We start from the raw sequence: 17,791 nt of genomic DNA, 5'->3' as shown, positions 1-17,791 counted from the left end.
TGGGCCTGTCCAATCCTAGTAGTAAGGTTGAGTTTGCCATTTGAGATATCACAATATATAATTTTAAAGGGTGTCCAAGACTGCAAAAATGTGGCTGCTTGTTCCAAAAACAGCATCACACCGGTCCATAGGTTGTGTGTGGTATTGCAACTCAGCGTATGTACATTGATGGAGCTAAGTAGCAATACCAAACACAACACTGTTTTTAGAAGATATTAGCCATATTTTTCTATCCTGTAAAACCCTCCTGTAATCTCTACAATGCAGCAGAAAAACTTTTATCTATCTATCTATCTATCTATCTATCTATCTATCTATCTATCTATCTATCTATCTATCTATCTATCTATCTATCTATCTATCTATCTATCTATCTATCTATCTATCCATCCATCCATCCATCCATCCATCCATCCATCTATCTATCTATCTAATACGCTCGTGGGAAGATCGCTAATATTTACAAAGATTAAGGCCCTCATCAGAAAAAAGTTTGGCGCACGTGTATTTTTCTCAAGAAATTGCATTTTTAAAAATTTTTATGCTGCAACTGGCACTTTGACCCCTTCACGACTGCCATATGGCTATATACGTTCTAACTGCCGATGCCCCGTGTAGTTTGCACGTATATAGACGTTTGCAGCGTGCAGCAGGGTTTAGTGAGTGCAGAAGCTGCTTCTGCGTGAGCAGCTCTGCACTAATCTATGTGTCGACTCTCTTTACGAGTGCCGACACCTCTTTGATTCAGTTTCATAAAACAAACGTGTTTTTTTTAATGAAACCAAAAACACAAGTGCAGCACTGCTCACAATGGAGCAGTATGCACTTATCTTTCTGCCCATGTGTCGATACCTCCCCCCTCCTTCTCCCTCCTTCGGCCTCCTCTCTCCTGTAGAGTGAAGAAGGCTAACTGTTAAAGAGCTGCAACAGTGTGTATATATATATATATATATATATATATATATATAGTGTGTATATATGTATATACACACACACACACAAACACACACTGACACACACATTCACACACATACACATAAATAGCATAAATAAATATATAAAAAAGTTACAAAAGTATTTTTTTCACATTTCTAGTGATTTGTCTGCTCATAATAAAAATGTAAAACATGTAATTAATTAAACTAATCTAGAAAATTAAAGCCTCATAAGTCTTGTAAAAAACAAAGTAAGAATAGTTAGGATATTCAAATAGTTGCAAAGATATTATCGTTTAAAGAAGTGCGTATCAGAAATGGAAAATTTGACCGGGACACAGGGGTATCAATGACCCATGGTCATGAAAGGGTTAAAAAAGGGGAAGCAACCATGGACAGAAAGATTTACTATAATTTCCGTCAGAATTTGCTGATGCTTTGTCCTTGGACTTTTGTGAACAATATTGTAAATTACAATTAAATCAATTGCATTATGAATCTTCTACTGAGATAATGGTTATTCCCCCAATGAAAATGAAAAATTCAGATTTGTATCCCATGCAATCCTGGATGCATGCACTGGATACATTTCAGGAATTAGTTGAGAGTTTATTGGATTCCCTGAGTAACCATTGTTGGCAGAATTGAAATAAAGAAGAACAAATAGCCTTTTATGATTTAAAGAGGCTCTGTCACCAGATTGTGCAACCCCTATCTGCTATTGCAGCAGATCGGCGCTGCAATGTAGATTACAGTAACGTTTTTATTTTTAAAAAACGAGCATTTTTGGCCAAGTTATGACCATTTTCGTATTTATGCAAATGAGGCTTGCAAAAGTACAACTGGGCGTGTTGAAAAGTAAAAGTACAACTGGGCGTGTATTATGTGCGTACATCGGGGCGTTTTTACTACTTTTACTAGCTGGGCTTTCTGAAGAGAAGTATCATCCACTTCTCTTCAGAACGCCCAGCTTCTGGCAGTGCAGATCTGTGACGTCACTCACAGGTCCTGCATCGTGTCGGCACCAGAGGCTACAGATGATTCTGCAGCAGCATCGGCGTTTGCAGGTAAGTCGATGTAGCTACTTACCTGCAAACGCTGATGCTGCTGCAGAATCATCTGTAGCCTCTGGTGCCGACACGATGCAGGACCTGTGAGTGACGTCACAGATCTGCACTGCCAGAAGCTGGGCGTTCTGAAGAGAAGTGGATGATACTTCTCATCAGAAAGCCCAGCTAGTAATAGTAGTAAACACGCCCCGATGTACGCACATAATACACGCCCACTTGTACTTTTACTTTTCAACACGCCCAGTTGTACTTTTGCAAGCCTCATTTGCATAAATACGAAAATGGTCATAACTTGGCCAAAAATGCTCGTTTTTTAAAAATAAAAACGTTACTGTAATCTACATTGCAGCGCCTATCTGCTGCAATAGCAGATAGGGGTTGCAAAATCTGGTGACAGAGCCTCTTTAAGGAATAATTCTAATTTGGTAACACGAGAAGCAGACAAAGGAGGCAAGGTAGTGGTTTTGTAGTCTACTCTGTACAGTATAGTAAATCTTGAAATATTGAATAATTCTAGTACCTATAGATGACTTTAGAACGATCATATTAGCTCTTTTAAAACTGGTCTGAGTCTGGGTGTTTTGAATCATAAAACTAGGAATTATTTCTGAGTTCCTGATCCTGTGGCCCCTTTTTTCATTCATTACCCAAAATCCATAAAGAGGTATTTTCACCCCTATGTGCCCCTTTGTGGCAGGGATTGGGTCTCTGAATGAGAGATTAGAGGTCTAGTGGATAATCTGCTACTGCCACTGGTCAAGGAAGTCCCAGACTATCTCAAAGATTGCAAACATGTGTTGCAATAATTGCAATGTACCAAGTGGCAACCACACAATTGCTGACTGACTTGTGATGTTTCCTCACCGTACTGGAGCATTATCTTATCAATTACAGAAGTACAGTAAGTACAGTGAGGAAACAAAATAATTCTTAATTATGACTGTAGGTTATTTATTTTAAAAAAAATGTTGTTACCTTTGATGGTGTGTTTTATTTGCAAGCTAAGGGAGCCTTAATAGGCACAAAATTCTCCTTGTCTTTAATGAAATTATTTTAGCCATTTTCAAATTGGGTAACCCCTATTTTTACATCCGTTACATAGACGACCTCCTCATTTTTTGGGGGTGGTCTATGTGACATTCCATGTTTTGTTGACCATATCAAGAATAATTCCTACAATCTAAGGTTCACTGCTCACCACGACCCCTAAATATAACTCTTTTTGGGATTTGTCATTGAAGAATAAAGGTGAAAGGATAGTAACTAAAATGTATAAAAAGCCAACTGCGAAAAAACACTATCTTCAATGCAAATTCCTGCCTCCCCTTTCACTCGATTAAGAATATCCCAAGGAAGAATTAATCAGGTCTAAACGTAATTGTTCAAAGAAACTGGATTTTACAATGGAAAGTCATGGTGTTAAACAGAGGTTAAGGAATAGAAAATACCCTAATTGGTTGTTAACCAGAGCAGAAGATTGTGTCAGAGATTTAGAAAGGGGATGCTTACTGAAAGAGAAAAATAATAAAATAAAGAAAGATGAACACGTCCCTATTTTCAGCACTACATATTGTAAGGAATATAATGCTATTACTATTATTTAGACATTTGTCCCGATTATTTTTCATGATTAACCTTTGTCCAAGATTCTGCAGAGAGGCTATAGATATATTTCATGATGGGCACCTACAATAGGTAATTTACTCTCACCTATTGTGTTTCTGGACAATAAACCCAACTCTACATGTCTTAAATGTCCAGGTGTTTACAGTAGTGGACACAACATTTGCCGAACCTGTAAATTTGCGGAGGTAAATAAACGGTTTGTCTCAAAAATTCATAAAGTGTATTTGATAGATTGTGAGAACTGTAACATCTATTATGTAGGTTGCACAACAGGTGCTTTGAAGAACTGAATTTGCAGACGCCTATCCGATTTAGGTAATCTACAGGATAGCAGTCCATCTTCGGTTTCTTGTCATTCTACTGCTCTACATGGCGGTGACTGTTCTGGATTTAAGCTCCGTGGAATAAAGAGAGTAACTAGACCTGTTAGGGGGGATACTACAGGCGCCAGTTGCTGGATCGTGAAGTGTATTGGATTTTCACACTGGCAACTCGACAACCTGTAAGTCTCAACATCAGATAGGACATTATTAACCATTACTGAATATTAAGGCATAATATCAGTATCTTCTATTTCATTGACTATAACTGTTACTGAATACTGAATATTTTTATGTTCAAATATATATTCATGCACACTATTTTAACTTTCACTTGTTTACTGATAACTATGCTATGACTAAGACCGCAGAAGCAGTTATCCTATATGGGCTTTTGACTTTTTGGAAATAAAACTGCTGATTTTATGGATGAACGTAGTGCTGAATTTATCCTTGAAGCTTGTACCTTATGCTACAGCATATCAAAATGACACTTTCAGTTGTGTGCGCCTCCTAATAAATTACTCACATCTTACTCCTACAGGCTTCTGACTAAGACTGGCATATGAAATGCCAGTCTTAGTACAACTGGGTCATAGTACGTAAATAAAATTGTAACTGTATACTTGACATTGATGTAAATAATAGAAAGACTACGCTGATATATGCTGCATAATGCTCTTGGTACTTATCCTTTTAGGAGTGGGTTGTCGTGTCACATTTAATAGAGTTGAATGTAACTGCCCTATTTACATATACAGTACAAACACTAATTAAGGGATTCTTAAAAGGAATGACATTCCATACAGTTGGTATAGTTGCCTTAGCAATAAGACTGGTGAGTGAGAGTTTAGTGTAGCATGTGCTTTATTGAGAGAATAGACGTCGTTGTCATCTAATGTTTTACTATAATTTATGTTGCGCTTTACAGCAAATGGCAATTTTTATAGATGTACATATTTGTGCATTAAATAGCTATTTCTTTATGCTTTTTTAAATGAAAAACACAAGCTGCTTCTGTAAATTTAGTTGCTAAGTGCAGTGTTTAACTTGATTCTCCATTCACTCAAGCATAACTTAACTCCCAAGATCATGATTGTTATTGGAAATTGCTCAACAAATTCATGGTCCGTATGATTACTTTTACAAAGGAAAATGTTAGAAAGCAAATACAAAGTCATCTAATGCTAGAAATTCCAGAAGGATACGCTATTTACGTAGATATATTTAATTATAGGTAAGTGGCACTAAGAATACCTACACATCTTCAAGACAGATCACATAAATCTGATTAATTATCACTTTTAAGGACTGTCTCAGTTATTGTGTGTGGGTCTTTAAGGCTAAATTTACACCAATGTTATGCGTAGTCCCCAGCTATTACTCAGAATGTAAGTGAGCCATTTAAAAAGTGTGAATTTTTTACTTGTTTCACAAAGCTTCCCTTGTAAACATTTCCCATGTTTCAGTGAAATTGACACTTTGGGTAATTCCTGTAGATGTGTAGAAAACATCATATAGAATATACAAAGCTGAAGCATATTTAATTTCTAAACTCCGTCCTAGCATCATTTAGACATGCCATTTGCCTTTTGGAATTTATTACTGAATTCTGCTAGCTGCTAAGAACAAATTACTTTTGGTTTTCTAGAATGTATTGTAACAGCATTGTAGTACAGCATAACCTACGGGCACAGAGCATGGGCACAGGAACAAACCCAACCTCAGTTATTTCTGCTAATTGGTGGACTCATCAATAAGACTAAGGCTATGCTGTGTGTACAAACCATGTATGGCAGTAAACTGAGTCCCTTCAGTTCCATATTATATACCTGTAGGCACGATGCAGCACAGTATTCACCCCTAAAACCTCAGTAACATGGCATCCGATGGAGCATGCCATATTTTTTTTTCTCATGCATTCCCCATGAATCAGTAATAACATTGGAAGTATACAGATGAACAGTTTGGGCCCATATTGGGTGCCATATTATGAATCCGTACAACACTGATCCGTAATGTTGTGCATTAATAAGGCCGAATAGGGAAAAACTGTGAAAATTAAGGCATTTTTTTAGATCTGTAAAATGTGTATGTTGCCTTATTAGGTTAAAGCACCACGACTACTTATCACATGAGATGGGAGATTGCCTCGTATTAAATTGCATGAAATTTTACATATTATTCTTAGTCTTATGCACCAGATTTCGAATAAAGTCATTCTAAAATGGAGCTTTGTTAGAATCCTCCCCAGCACTCATCAAAAAATCCACTTAAATATACAAAGAAAATAGTCTTTTATTTAGAGACTCAACCAATTTTAATTATACACACCCTAAGAAATAGACATGCTTGCTTCCACATCCTATCACTCGGCTTCGTTCAATTGGATGTCTGTAATATGATCATGAATGACAGAATTCAGGGCGTAGACTTTATATTTGAGGACATTTTTTAATGGCGAAAATATAGTATTTCTGAAATTTTTTATTACACTATATAAACAATTTACACTAAATCAATCAAGACTTTTTCAAAACGTCACCAAATTTTTAGACTTGATATATTTGTGTATTATAAATATGAGTACGTATTTTTCCTGAGTATGATTTCATATTAAGGCTTGTGTAAAGTGTATGGTAGAATATCAGTAAGGAAGGGTTTTACAGGCCTCATTCAGATTAATAACATGCGGTCAACACACATTGATACGTTTTTGTGTTTCTAGACGGCATCTTGTCATCTTCGCCTACATGGTTGTGGCAGATTGTTTATACTGTATCTTTCAATTGTACTTGCCCTAGAGTAAAGACTATTTACTATTAACCCTGTAATCCCCTACCAACCCTTATGAGTCTCACATGGAATTAATACACTGAAAAAGCAAGCGTATCAAAAGAAGGGACTGATATGTAGGCAGAAGAATTACTTAGTTGTTGGTGCTGAATGACTCCTTAAGCCTTTGGCTAGCCTGTACTGCATAAGGCTGACAGTTGACTACTCAGGCATAAAAACTAGAGAATTGGAAGCCTCAGCTTGTCAGGCAATAGAGTATCCCCAGAGACAGATAGAAATGTGTGTTTGCAGAAGCAGTCAGTGAGGGGAAATTTGGTACAGAAGTAAAAAGGAGATCGAACAGTGAAACACAAGCCTGTCTGGAATGATGTCCATGTGGAAGTGTTCAGAGTCGAAAAGGATAATTCCTTTACTCTGCTTTGTACTTAGACACATCTTGTTATATATAAAATGGAATCTTGTTATGTAAAAACACAGAAGACACGTCCATACACGATCGCACGATCATTGTTCACACTCATTCACAACTCTTGTATATGAGTGTATTTTCCCTTATGGGTATGAGCACACGAGAACTGTCTTTTACGTCTGAAAAGACAGACTGTTTTCAGGAGAAAACAGCTGCGTCGTTTCAGACATAAAAGCTCCTCCTTGCATTTTGCGAGGCGTCTTTGACGCCCGTAATCTTGAGCTGTTCTTCATTGATATGAAGAACGGCTCAAATTACGTTGCAAAGAAGTGTCCTGCACTTCTTTGCCGAGGCAGTCAATTTACGGATCGTCATTTGACAGGTCGTCGGCACAGTACGTCGGCAAACCCATTCAAATGAATGGGCAGAAGTTTGCCGACGTATTGGAGCCGTATTTTCAGACGTAAAACGAGGCATAATACGCCCCGTTTACGTCTGAAAATAGGTCGTGTGAACCCAGCCTAAATAAGATTTCATCCCAATCCAAAAACATACTGATTATAGACTGGTTAATTGGCTTCCTATGGAATTGGCCCTCGTGTGTATGTGTGTGTCTGACACATGGAAAATAGATTGTGAACCCCATTGGGAACAGGGACTGATGTGAGTTATGACTATATCTGTACAGTACTGTGGAATATGTTGGTGCAATATAAGCAAAGAGAAATTATGTCTCTTTTTGATTTTGAACACCATATAAAATCATTATCATAAACCAATCTTCTCCATATTTAACCTATCCAGTATTAAATCTAAGCATAGTGTGAGAGTAACTCTAAATATACTCATTCCATATATGTTTAAAAACGAATGTCCTTGCCTAGGGATGTCAATTAATAGGTTCTACCAAAAATATTCACTATTTAGTGCAAAATAATTAGAAAGCAAACTTGATATGAAAAATTCACACTGAGTACTAAGCAAAGCCAGCTTATCAAGGTGGGTGCCCAAGTAGCTTGTGATGATTAGCCTTGCAAAAAAAATAAAATAAAAACTAATGGTAGAGCCTCAAAGATCTAGAAATGATATTACACTGTATGGCCTCATGCACACTAGGTGGATACACATTAGATATTCCTTTTCTCTATGGAGAGACAGACTTACTACAGACAAACTTATGTATTTTACTGAGCCGTATGTGAAAGGATGGAAGGAGGTTAAGTAAAAAAGGTCTACTTTCCCCTCCACTGCACTGACAGCTGCCTTATGTCATGTACATGGAGAGGCCGTCTCAATCTTTGTGTATCCACAGCATCAATCACTCATGTATTCTCTGATCAAGTACCAGAATGGCGGATGACAAACTTATTGAATAATGCGTTCATAATCCTAAAATCGGAACTAATAAAGTCAGTCCACTTTTTCAGCTCCCCATTTCAATACCCGAGATATTGTATCAAGAATCTTATAGTTACTTCTATAATCATTTTTTGATCTTTTCATTCAATAACTCCCTTCTCTTTTGACATTTTGTTTGTTTAGTTTGTGATTGTCACTAAAAATAGTTTCATTTGTTTTCAGATTTGTAACTGTTGTATATACAGTACTGCGATAATTGCAGGCATTATGTGGAAAATAATGCATTACGGTCAAGACATTGAAACCATTGCCTTTTATATTATGTATAATTTGTTTTTAATTATATAAGACGAAATTATAAAGTTATATGCATTTTATGATCTTTATGTATCTGAATAACTCTTTTTTTTAAACTTAAGTTTTCTTTGTTTGCATTGTAGGGAGTGATTTCTCTGGGAGTCCATACAGCCATCCACAATATTCATCATATAATGATTCATGGAGATTTCCTAATCCTGGTTTATTAGGTGCGTATTAAACTTTCGACATTCACAGTCCTCTCTGAGTTAAGAAAGTGAAGACTTCCAATGTAAATAGCCTTTATTGGGGGTATACATTGCCGGATTTACATCCCAGGAACCTGCTGCCACAGATTGTCTGGTGCATCGGCACTCTGGCGCGTTATACTCACCCTTGACAAATTGATGAGAGTCACGAGCATGTGCCCCTCCCCTGTATTAACTCAGAATTCGCTAATAGGGTATTTTAAATGGGTTTTCTAAACTAAACAACCCTGTTAAACCAGTGGGTTTATCTGCAATGCATGTAACCCAGACACTACTGCTATATATATATATATATATATATATATATATGTATAGCACTATCTTTATATATATATATACATATATATACACACACACACACACATATATATATATATATATATATATATATATATATATATATATAATGGAATTGGCTTATCTGACCATTTAGCATTTTTTTCCAAGCCATTTTTGTTGGTTGATTTTCAATAATATCAATCATTGATTCATTAGACACATAATTCTATATTTAATTAGGCCTCGGTAGATATGTTACAGCTGAGTTGACCAATAAGAGCAAGGCTGGATCTCATAAGCGGTACAATAACCCATGCATCCTATACAGAGCAGATAGCAAATGCACAGTCTAAAATGCCACCCGGAATTTGGTTGATTAATAAATACCCACTGAGTTTAATTTCCTCATTAAGTAAAAATGGAAATATATCTCAATTTAGTCAAACTAATTTTCAGATGACAAATATAATAGTATGATATTGCTATTTTATTGTGCAAATTTCAGTATATGTTACAATTTAGCTTCACTCTACATATAGGTGAAAAACCTATAGACATTTACTGTAATGAAATGCCTATGTGCAAATGTTCAGACAGACTCTTTGTTCAAGATAAATGCATATGTTATTAATGAAAGACTGAATTTAGAGGGTGAACCTTAACCTCTTCTCATATTATTTCCACACAAGCGTTTATTGTTGAGACATCTTCAACACTTATCAAAGGAAAATACGCTTAACACCTTTAACACTGCTGTCAAAAATTAGTCCACTTGACTTTGCATAAAATAATTAGGATTTTTTTCTGCATAATTTGCACAAATGAGATAAGTAAAAATTCCAATTAATTGTCATCGCTCGGCTACATTATAATTATTGCCTCAGAAGTTTTCAATATTTATTGAAAAAAATCTATGTAACACAATTTGGGTAAATCAAGATTATGTTAAAACATTTTAGTAAAAGATTACCAGGTGTATTTTAACACAGTAAATAATATTAATGATAATAATGTTCATTTACTCATTGGATTCAGGATACGGGATACAGGATACAAAAGGAACCATTTGCAGGACAAACATAGGGAAGACACAATATTACTCAGGCAAGGAAGGAATTGGCACTCCTTTTAAAGTTCCAAGTGTGCTGGGATAGGTTGGGGAAGAATTTCCCAGTGCGGGCGCTAGCCCATTAAGAGCAGGGGCAGTCACTGAGGGAGGAGATGCCGGAAAGTCTTCAGAGGTACGCGGCCGTAGAAGATGCCGGCGGAAATTACAATATCTATCTATCTCATATCTACCTATCTATCTAATATCTGTAACAACTGGCAGGTATGTGGACCCACTGGGCCACTCTGCCGTAACGGAGCAGCTGCTGATCAACAGAGTCTATGGGAGTCAGTGGTGTCAAAATACCTGGAAAGTCAGAGGTGGGTATATGCCAGACAATTAGGGGAAGCAGGCCTGTGCAGGACAATGGAACTTGGCTAGGACACCGGACAGAAGTAGTGCAGTCGTCTTGGCACTGGAATTGGCTAGGACACCGGACAGGTGTAGTGTAGTGCAGTCGTCTCGGATACTGGATACTGGATTTGGCGAGGACACCAGACAGGTGTAATGCAGTCGTCTCGGACACTGGACTTGGTAGGACACCGGGCAGGAGTAGTGCATTTGTCTAGGACACTGGACTTGGCTTGGATACCAGACACAGATGGTGAAGTCGTCTCGGTCACTCGCCTTGGCACGGGCACCGGACCCAGATAGTGAAGTGATCTCGTACACTCGACTTGGCACGGGCAACGGACACAGATGGTGAAATAGTCTCGGCAGGGACATCGCTAGCGCCGGATCTCCGCTACAGGGGTCGCAATTGCGAACAGGCACGGTCACGATTGCGATCGGGCCGCAGCCCTTACACCGCGTCTATAGAAATTTACTATAGTAACTGGGGCCTATGTCATAAAATACACAGGCCTCTGTTACTATAGTGATACTACTATACTTACCCTCCTTCCCGAGCGCAGCTGAAGTCCTAACATCTTCTCGCGTCATGACGCTGTGCGCCGCGCATGATGTCACGACGCTGAATGGTGTTGGGACATCCGCTGCACTGAAGAGCTGGGTAAGTGTAACATCATTACTGCCTGCTGGTGTCCTGTATCTAAGCCTGCCTTGTGGTAAGCCTAGATACAGGGTTCAACAGACAGCATCACACATGGGCTTAGATACAGGGCCCATGTGTGATACGGTCTTTTGGACCATGTATCTAAATTTACCACAAAGCAGGCTTAGGACCCCAGCAGACAGTAATCTTATACTGTATAAGGTTACTGTCTGCTGGGGCCCTGTATCTAAGCCTAACATGTGGTAGGCTTAGATGCAGGATCCAACAGACACATGGGCCCTGTATCTAAGTCCATGTGTGATGCTATCTGTTGGACCATGTATCTAAGCTTACCACAAGGCAGGCTAACATACAGGACCTCAGTAGACAGTAATCTTATACAGTATAAGATTACTGTCTGCTGAGGTCCTGTATCTAAGCCTACCTTGTGGTAGACTTAGATACATGGTCTAACAGACAGTATCACACATGGGCCATGTATCTAAGCCTACCACATGTGTTACTAATGTGTTTTTTTTGTGTTTGTGTTTTTTTTTTGTGTTTGGTTGTTGGACTACGTCGCTAGGCTGCTGCTGCTATGTTGTATCTGGCTGGTTATCAAAAATAGGGGGAACCATACGTCATTTTTTAAAAAAAATGGAATAAACATGCATTCCCCCATTTTTCATAACTAGCCAGATACAACATAGCAGCAGCAGGTTAGCATTACCAGGGTGGGAAGGACCACTGTTTTTGGCCTTTCCCAGCCTAATAATACCAGCCTGCGACCGCCCCACTGCCCAATCTACACTACAGATGGTCGGGTACTGGATTGTACCTAGCTTTTCCCGGTATCCCTGGTGACGGTGGGTACTGGAGTAATAATGTGGGTTAGTGTTAGCCTCTGCACCGGCTAACACCAAGCCTCGCCTTGGTTATGGACACTGTCAATCAGCCAGCAGTTATTAATAAGGCCAAATAATTATTTTTATTTTTTTTTTAAAAGCCCCAAACATCCCTAATTAACCATTTTATTGAGAATAAAAAAGCCGTAATCGAAGTAGTCCTCGAATCCGAAAATAGTCCAACAACCGAACCGGGGTTCACTTGGCTCGTGTCACCCACTTCTACTACCTCCTTTATATCAGGGTCACTAGGGTTATGCCTAGCTCCCCTACCTTTTTCTTATACTAACAACAATCTAATTGCTTTGCTACCAAGTAAGGGAATACAATTATTATTACAAACAGTAATCACTCTTAGATTATAAAATACACCAAACACAGTAAATAATCACAGTATAGTATCAGTGTATCCCAATACACATAATAGCTTTATATGTACTGAATACACTGACACTACACATGGCACAGTATAAACAAGGTATCACAATGCTGTTCTATACCACCACCGACTTATCTAAACATACATATATACGTTGCGTTACAATACATACACGCTCACTATTTCTGTCCCACTCCCTCCTAAGTATAACTGTCCCTGTATACTAAGGGTTAACAAGAGATCTCGAAGATAAAGGGTTACCAGGAAAAGGGTTAGCTAGGGATGTGTACCAGTGGATGTGCAGGTAGGTAAAGGGTTAACAATGGGAATGTGCAGGCAGGTGGGAAAGGGTTAACAAGAGTACTAGGGGATGTGATATGCATGTAGGTGAAGGGTTAACCAGGGGATGCAGGCAGGTAGTAAAGGGTTAACTAGGCCAGGGCAAGTGTAAAGGGTTAACTCACCAGCTTGTTGTGTAGGGGGAGAAGCAAGGGTTCAACCAGGGAAATGTTGTAGTGTAGAGGAGAGAGGGTTAAAGTGTGGGGCTAGGGCGGGGGTGAAAGGGTTGTTCGTTGTCCAGTAGAGTGAAAGGGTAAATGCAGCTGTTGCTGCACTTGACACTTAGCGCTTGTTGTCCAGGGGAGGAGGACGTTGGTGGAGTCGGGAGCCGGAGTGATGAGTCGGGGAGCAGGAGAGGTCCATTGGTGGAGCCGGGGAGCAGGTAAGTAGAGCATCGTTGGTGGAGTGGTGAGGGTAAGCTGCTCTGCTGAGCATACCGTCACAGAGCTATTTAAACCCTGTCGGTATGCTCGTAAATGTGGGCAAGTGGTGCTCACCCCCGGCTAACATGTGTCAGCACAGTGATAACACATCACCGGCCGACTCATGAACTCCCGCGCGAAAGCGCCCACGCGCGCGGGAAGGTTAAATATGGAGACAGGTGATCAAAATCAGTATCTCCTGTCTCCATCAGTTTGAAGCAAAGCAGGACAATGACTAATTGTCCTGCTTTGTTTTTAGGCTGTTTCTCATGACCAGGGCTGTGTCTCTACAGCCCTGGCTCATGAGACTATATATATATATATATATATATATATATATATATGGGACACTTCCCTTTACAATCCCCCTGTTGTTGGGGACTCGACAATGCAATTTGGGGAAGTGTTTGTGGGGTTGTATTTACTCCCTCAACCTCCCTTGTTACTGGTATGGTCTAAGATGGAAGGACGTATGCTTTTGCACCTAGGTACTCGACATCACTTATCTCCTCAAGGACACCTTCAAGCCAGCCCTCAGACTCAGGAGTCTAGTGTCCATAGAATGAAGCTGAAACTAAACTCCACATTCCATAGAACGAAGTTGAAACGAAATCTCAGAGTCCATAGAATGAAGTTTCACAGTCCATCGAACGAAGTTGAAACGAAACCTCAGGGTTAATAGTACGAAGCCTCAAAGTCCATCAAACGAACAAAGCTCATACGAAACCTCAAAGTCCTTATTCCTTCTTGCTTGGAATTCCTTACTCTTTAGAGGCGTCAACGGGGCTTTCCAGCGGCTGATCCAATTTTAGCATACCGACCTGTGTAAGGCTGCTTATGCCCTCACACGGTCAGCCTTGGAATGGCTGAGCCCTTCCTTTCGACAACCTTCCTCAGTACACAGTCTGTTTCTTTTCCAACTCTTCCCAGTACCTTGATTGAAGATGAAACAACCTTTGTGGGCCGATACCCAGGTCACTATCATGGCAGGTAAACATCCCTGAGAAGGAGGTGATGTCTCAGCACCCAGGAATCTAATTGTGGGGCGGAGCATCGCCTTCCATTTCCCCTCCAACATTCAATCTATCATCGAATAGACCATACCAGTTCTAAGGTTGAGATGGCAATTACCTGCAAGGGTGTGTGTGCGTACCTTACCTGTCCCTAAGGTACACTACCCAATCATACAAAGTGTAAAATAACCAAACATATAAAAATACCCCCCCCAAAGTATAGGTAAATGTACATATAGAGATTCATGCTCAAACAGCATCTCTCACGACTCCATAAACATGTGAAAGGTACATATGTAAATGGGGTGACTACAGGCTGCAAATATATGCTCGCCTACAAGTACATACGCACTGTGGGACGGGCATGTCCTCACTGAGTATGCTTATGTTGCGGACACATATCAACACCTAGAATGGCCATATGTACACCTTGGAAGTTTTTGTACGTCCCATTGATTCAGAGTTACACTTTACAAATATATATATATATACACACACAATAAACAATTTCGGGTCGCAGGACTGTATCATTATGTCCTTAAACCCCATCTACGTATATATTCATGACTACCTGCTTGACCTCGTTGTACTTGGTCGACCAATCATTTCATTCATCTGTACACGAAGAACAGTCCAAAGTACATGATTAATACCAGAATGAGAAGGATTATCACCGGGTGGATGAGCAAGTTAAAGAAGGAAGTGGCTTTGGGTCTATATCTGAACAAGCTCACCCACCAAGACACTTCCGAGTCCATCTCAAGGTTGTTCACAATTCCTGTGATCTTTGTAGTGTCATGTTCCAACTGAATGGTAGCTCGATATTGGAATTCCTTCAGTTTCCCACGACATCCTCTTCCTCACTGAAGTCTAGCAGGAGCCTTCTCAGTTCGATGCCAAACATGGGGTCTCAAGTCTCACATGGGTTATCTGGAAGGATGTCAAGCATTTTTTTGGGGAGTCACAGGATTTCTTCCTTTCTGGTCCTCCACATCAATGCCTAATACGGTATTAATGAGTTAGTACAGCAAAAACGTGAGGGGATGGCGGCGCTCCTCCGAGACTTTTATGAGGTGGTGAAGTGTAGATAGCCGGCTGCCACCCACTGCAGTCCCTTGGTGCTAAATCCTTAGTACTTGGGACAAGGTGAGAGTCAGAAGGTGAAGAGAAAAAAAATTGCAGTGTAATTACGGGTATCGGCGCCAGGCTGAAGAGGATCAGGAACGGAGTCAAGTGGGTAGGATCTAGGAGATCTTTTATTGTGAGGATGACACATTTCTGGACCGGACTGGTCCCTTCGTCAGGTCAGTATACAAACCGGTATTAAGGGTACAATACGCTCCTGGAAGGAGTATGCCTCTATCTGTGCAGTTAGTCATGGCGACGGTATATGAAGCATTCTGCATTTGATACCAGCACCAATACCCTTGACCCATGTATTTTAAGTTTGATTGGGTTGGCCTTCATTTCCAAGGACCCCTTGGTATTCCAACACTGGTGTCTAAGCACCCGGTCCTAACTACTTTGGCAGAAGATCGCATCCTCCTTCTTACAACATCCCTCTGTACAGACAGATACAGTGAAGGAAATAAGTATTTGATCCCTTGCTGATTTTGTAAGTTTGCCCCCTGTCAAAGTCATGAACAGTCTAGAATTTTTAGGCTAGGTTAATTTTACCAGTGAGAGATAGATTATATTTAAAAAAAAAACCTGAAAATCACATTGTCAAAATTATATATATTTATTTGCATTGTGCACAGAGAAATAAGTATTTGATCCCCTACCAACCATTAAGAGTTCAACCTCCTCCAGACCAGTTACACACTCCAAATCAACTTGCTGCCTGCATTAAAGACAGCTGTCTTAAATGGTCACCTGTATAAAAGACTCCTGTCCACAGACTCAATTAATCAGTCTGACTCTAACCTCTACAACATGGGCAAGACCAAAGAGCTTTCTAAGGATGTCAGGGACAAGATCATAGACCTGCACAAGTCTGGAATGGGCTACAAAACCATAAGTAAGACGCTGGGTGAAAAGGAGACAACTGTTGGTGCAATAGTAAGAAAATGGAAGACATACAAAATGACTGTCAATCGACATCGATCTGGGGCTCCATGCAAAATCTCACCTCGTGGGGTATCCTTGATCCTGAGGAAGGTGAGAGCTCAGCTGAAAACTACACGGGGGGAACTTGTTAATGATCTCAAGGCAGCTGGGACCACAGTCACCAAGAAAACCATTGGTAACACATTACGCCGTAATGGATTAAAATCCTGCAGTGCCCGCAAAGTCCCCCTGCTCAAGAAGGCACATGTACAGGCCCATCTGAAGTTTGCAAATGAACATCTGGATGATTCTGAGAGTGATTGGGAGAAGGTGCTGTGGTCAGATGAGACTAAAATTGAGCTCTTTGGCATTAACTCAACTCGCCGTGTTTGGAGGAAGAGAAATGCTGCCTATGACCCAAAGAACACCATCCCCACTGTCAAGCATGGAGGTGGAAACATTATGTTTTAGGGGTGTTTCTCTGCTAAGGGCACAGGACTACTTCACCGCATCAATGGGAGAATGGATGGAGCCATGTACCGTCAAATCCTGAGTGACAACCTCCTTCCCTCCACCAGGACATTAAAAATGGCTCGTGGCTGGGTCTTCCAGCACGACAATGACCCGAAACATACAGCCAAGGCAATAAAGGAGTGGCTCAAAAAGAAGCACATTAAGGTCATGGAGTGGCCTAGCCAGTCTCCAGACCTTAATCCAATCGAAAAATTATGGAGGGAGCTGAAGATCCGAGTTGCCAATCGACAGCCTCGAAATCTTAATGATTTACAGATGATCTGCAAAGAGGAGTGGGCCAAAATTCAATCTAGCATGTGTGCAAACCTCATCATCAACTACAAAAAAACGTCTGACTGCTGTGCTTGCCAACAAGGGTTTTGCTACCAAGTATTAAGTCTTGTTTGCCAAAGGGATCAAATACTTATTTTTCTGTGCACAATGCAAATAAATACATATCATTTTGACAATGTGATTTTCTTTTTTTTTTTTTATATAATCTATCTCTCACTGGTAAAATTAACCTAGCCTAAAAATTCTAGACTGTTCATGTCTTTGACAGCGGCCAAACTTACAAAATCAGCAAGGGATCAAATAATTATTTCCTTCACTGTATGGATGGCTGACATTATAGGTTAGGATATCCAAGGGGAGCTGTGGATGAAGCACTGTTTTGTGGTCTTTCACAATTCTCAGGTTTGTGGAACTA

At 39.9% G+C, this 17,791-nt stretch overlaps 1 protein-coding gene across 3 annotated transcripts in view; it reads left to right on the top strand.

Annotated features, from left to right (window-relative positions):
* PAX5 (paired box 5) overlaps nucleotides 1–17,791 on the top strand; it is a 247,605-nt gene that overhangs the window by 213,955 nt on the left and 15,859 nt on the right. For all 3 annotated transcript variants that reach the window (XM_075825553.1, XM_075825552.1, XM_075825550.1), the window contains one exon: nucleotides 8,956–9,042. In XM_075825553.1, coding sequence (XP_075681668.1) covers nucleotides 8,956–9,042 — 87 coding nt within the window. The remainder of the gene's footprint in view (nucleotides 1–8,955; nucleotides 9,043–17,791) is intronic.

Source organism: Rhinoderma darwinii, chromosome 1, assembly GCF_050947455.1.
Source record: "Rhinoderma darwinii isolate aRhiDar2 chromosome 1, aRhiDar2.hap1, whole genome shotgun sequence".
In the NCBI taxonomy this organism is placed as follows: domain Eukaryota; kingdom Metazoa; phylum Chordata; class Amphibia; order Anura; family Rhinodermatidae; genus Rhinoderma; species Rhinoderma darwinii.
This window is presented reverse-complemented; position numbering and strand designations above follow the sequence as displayed.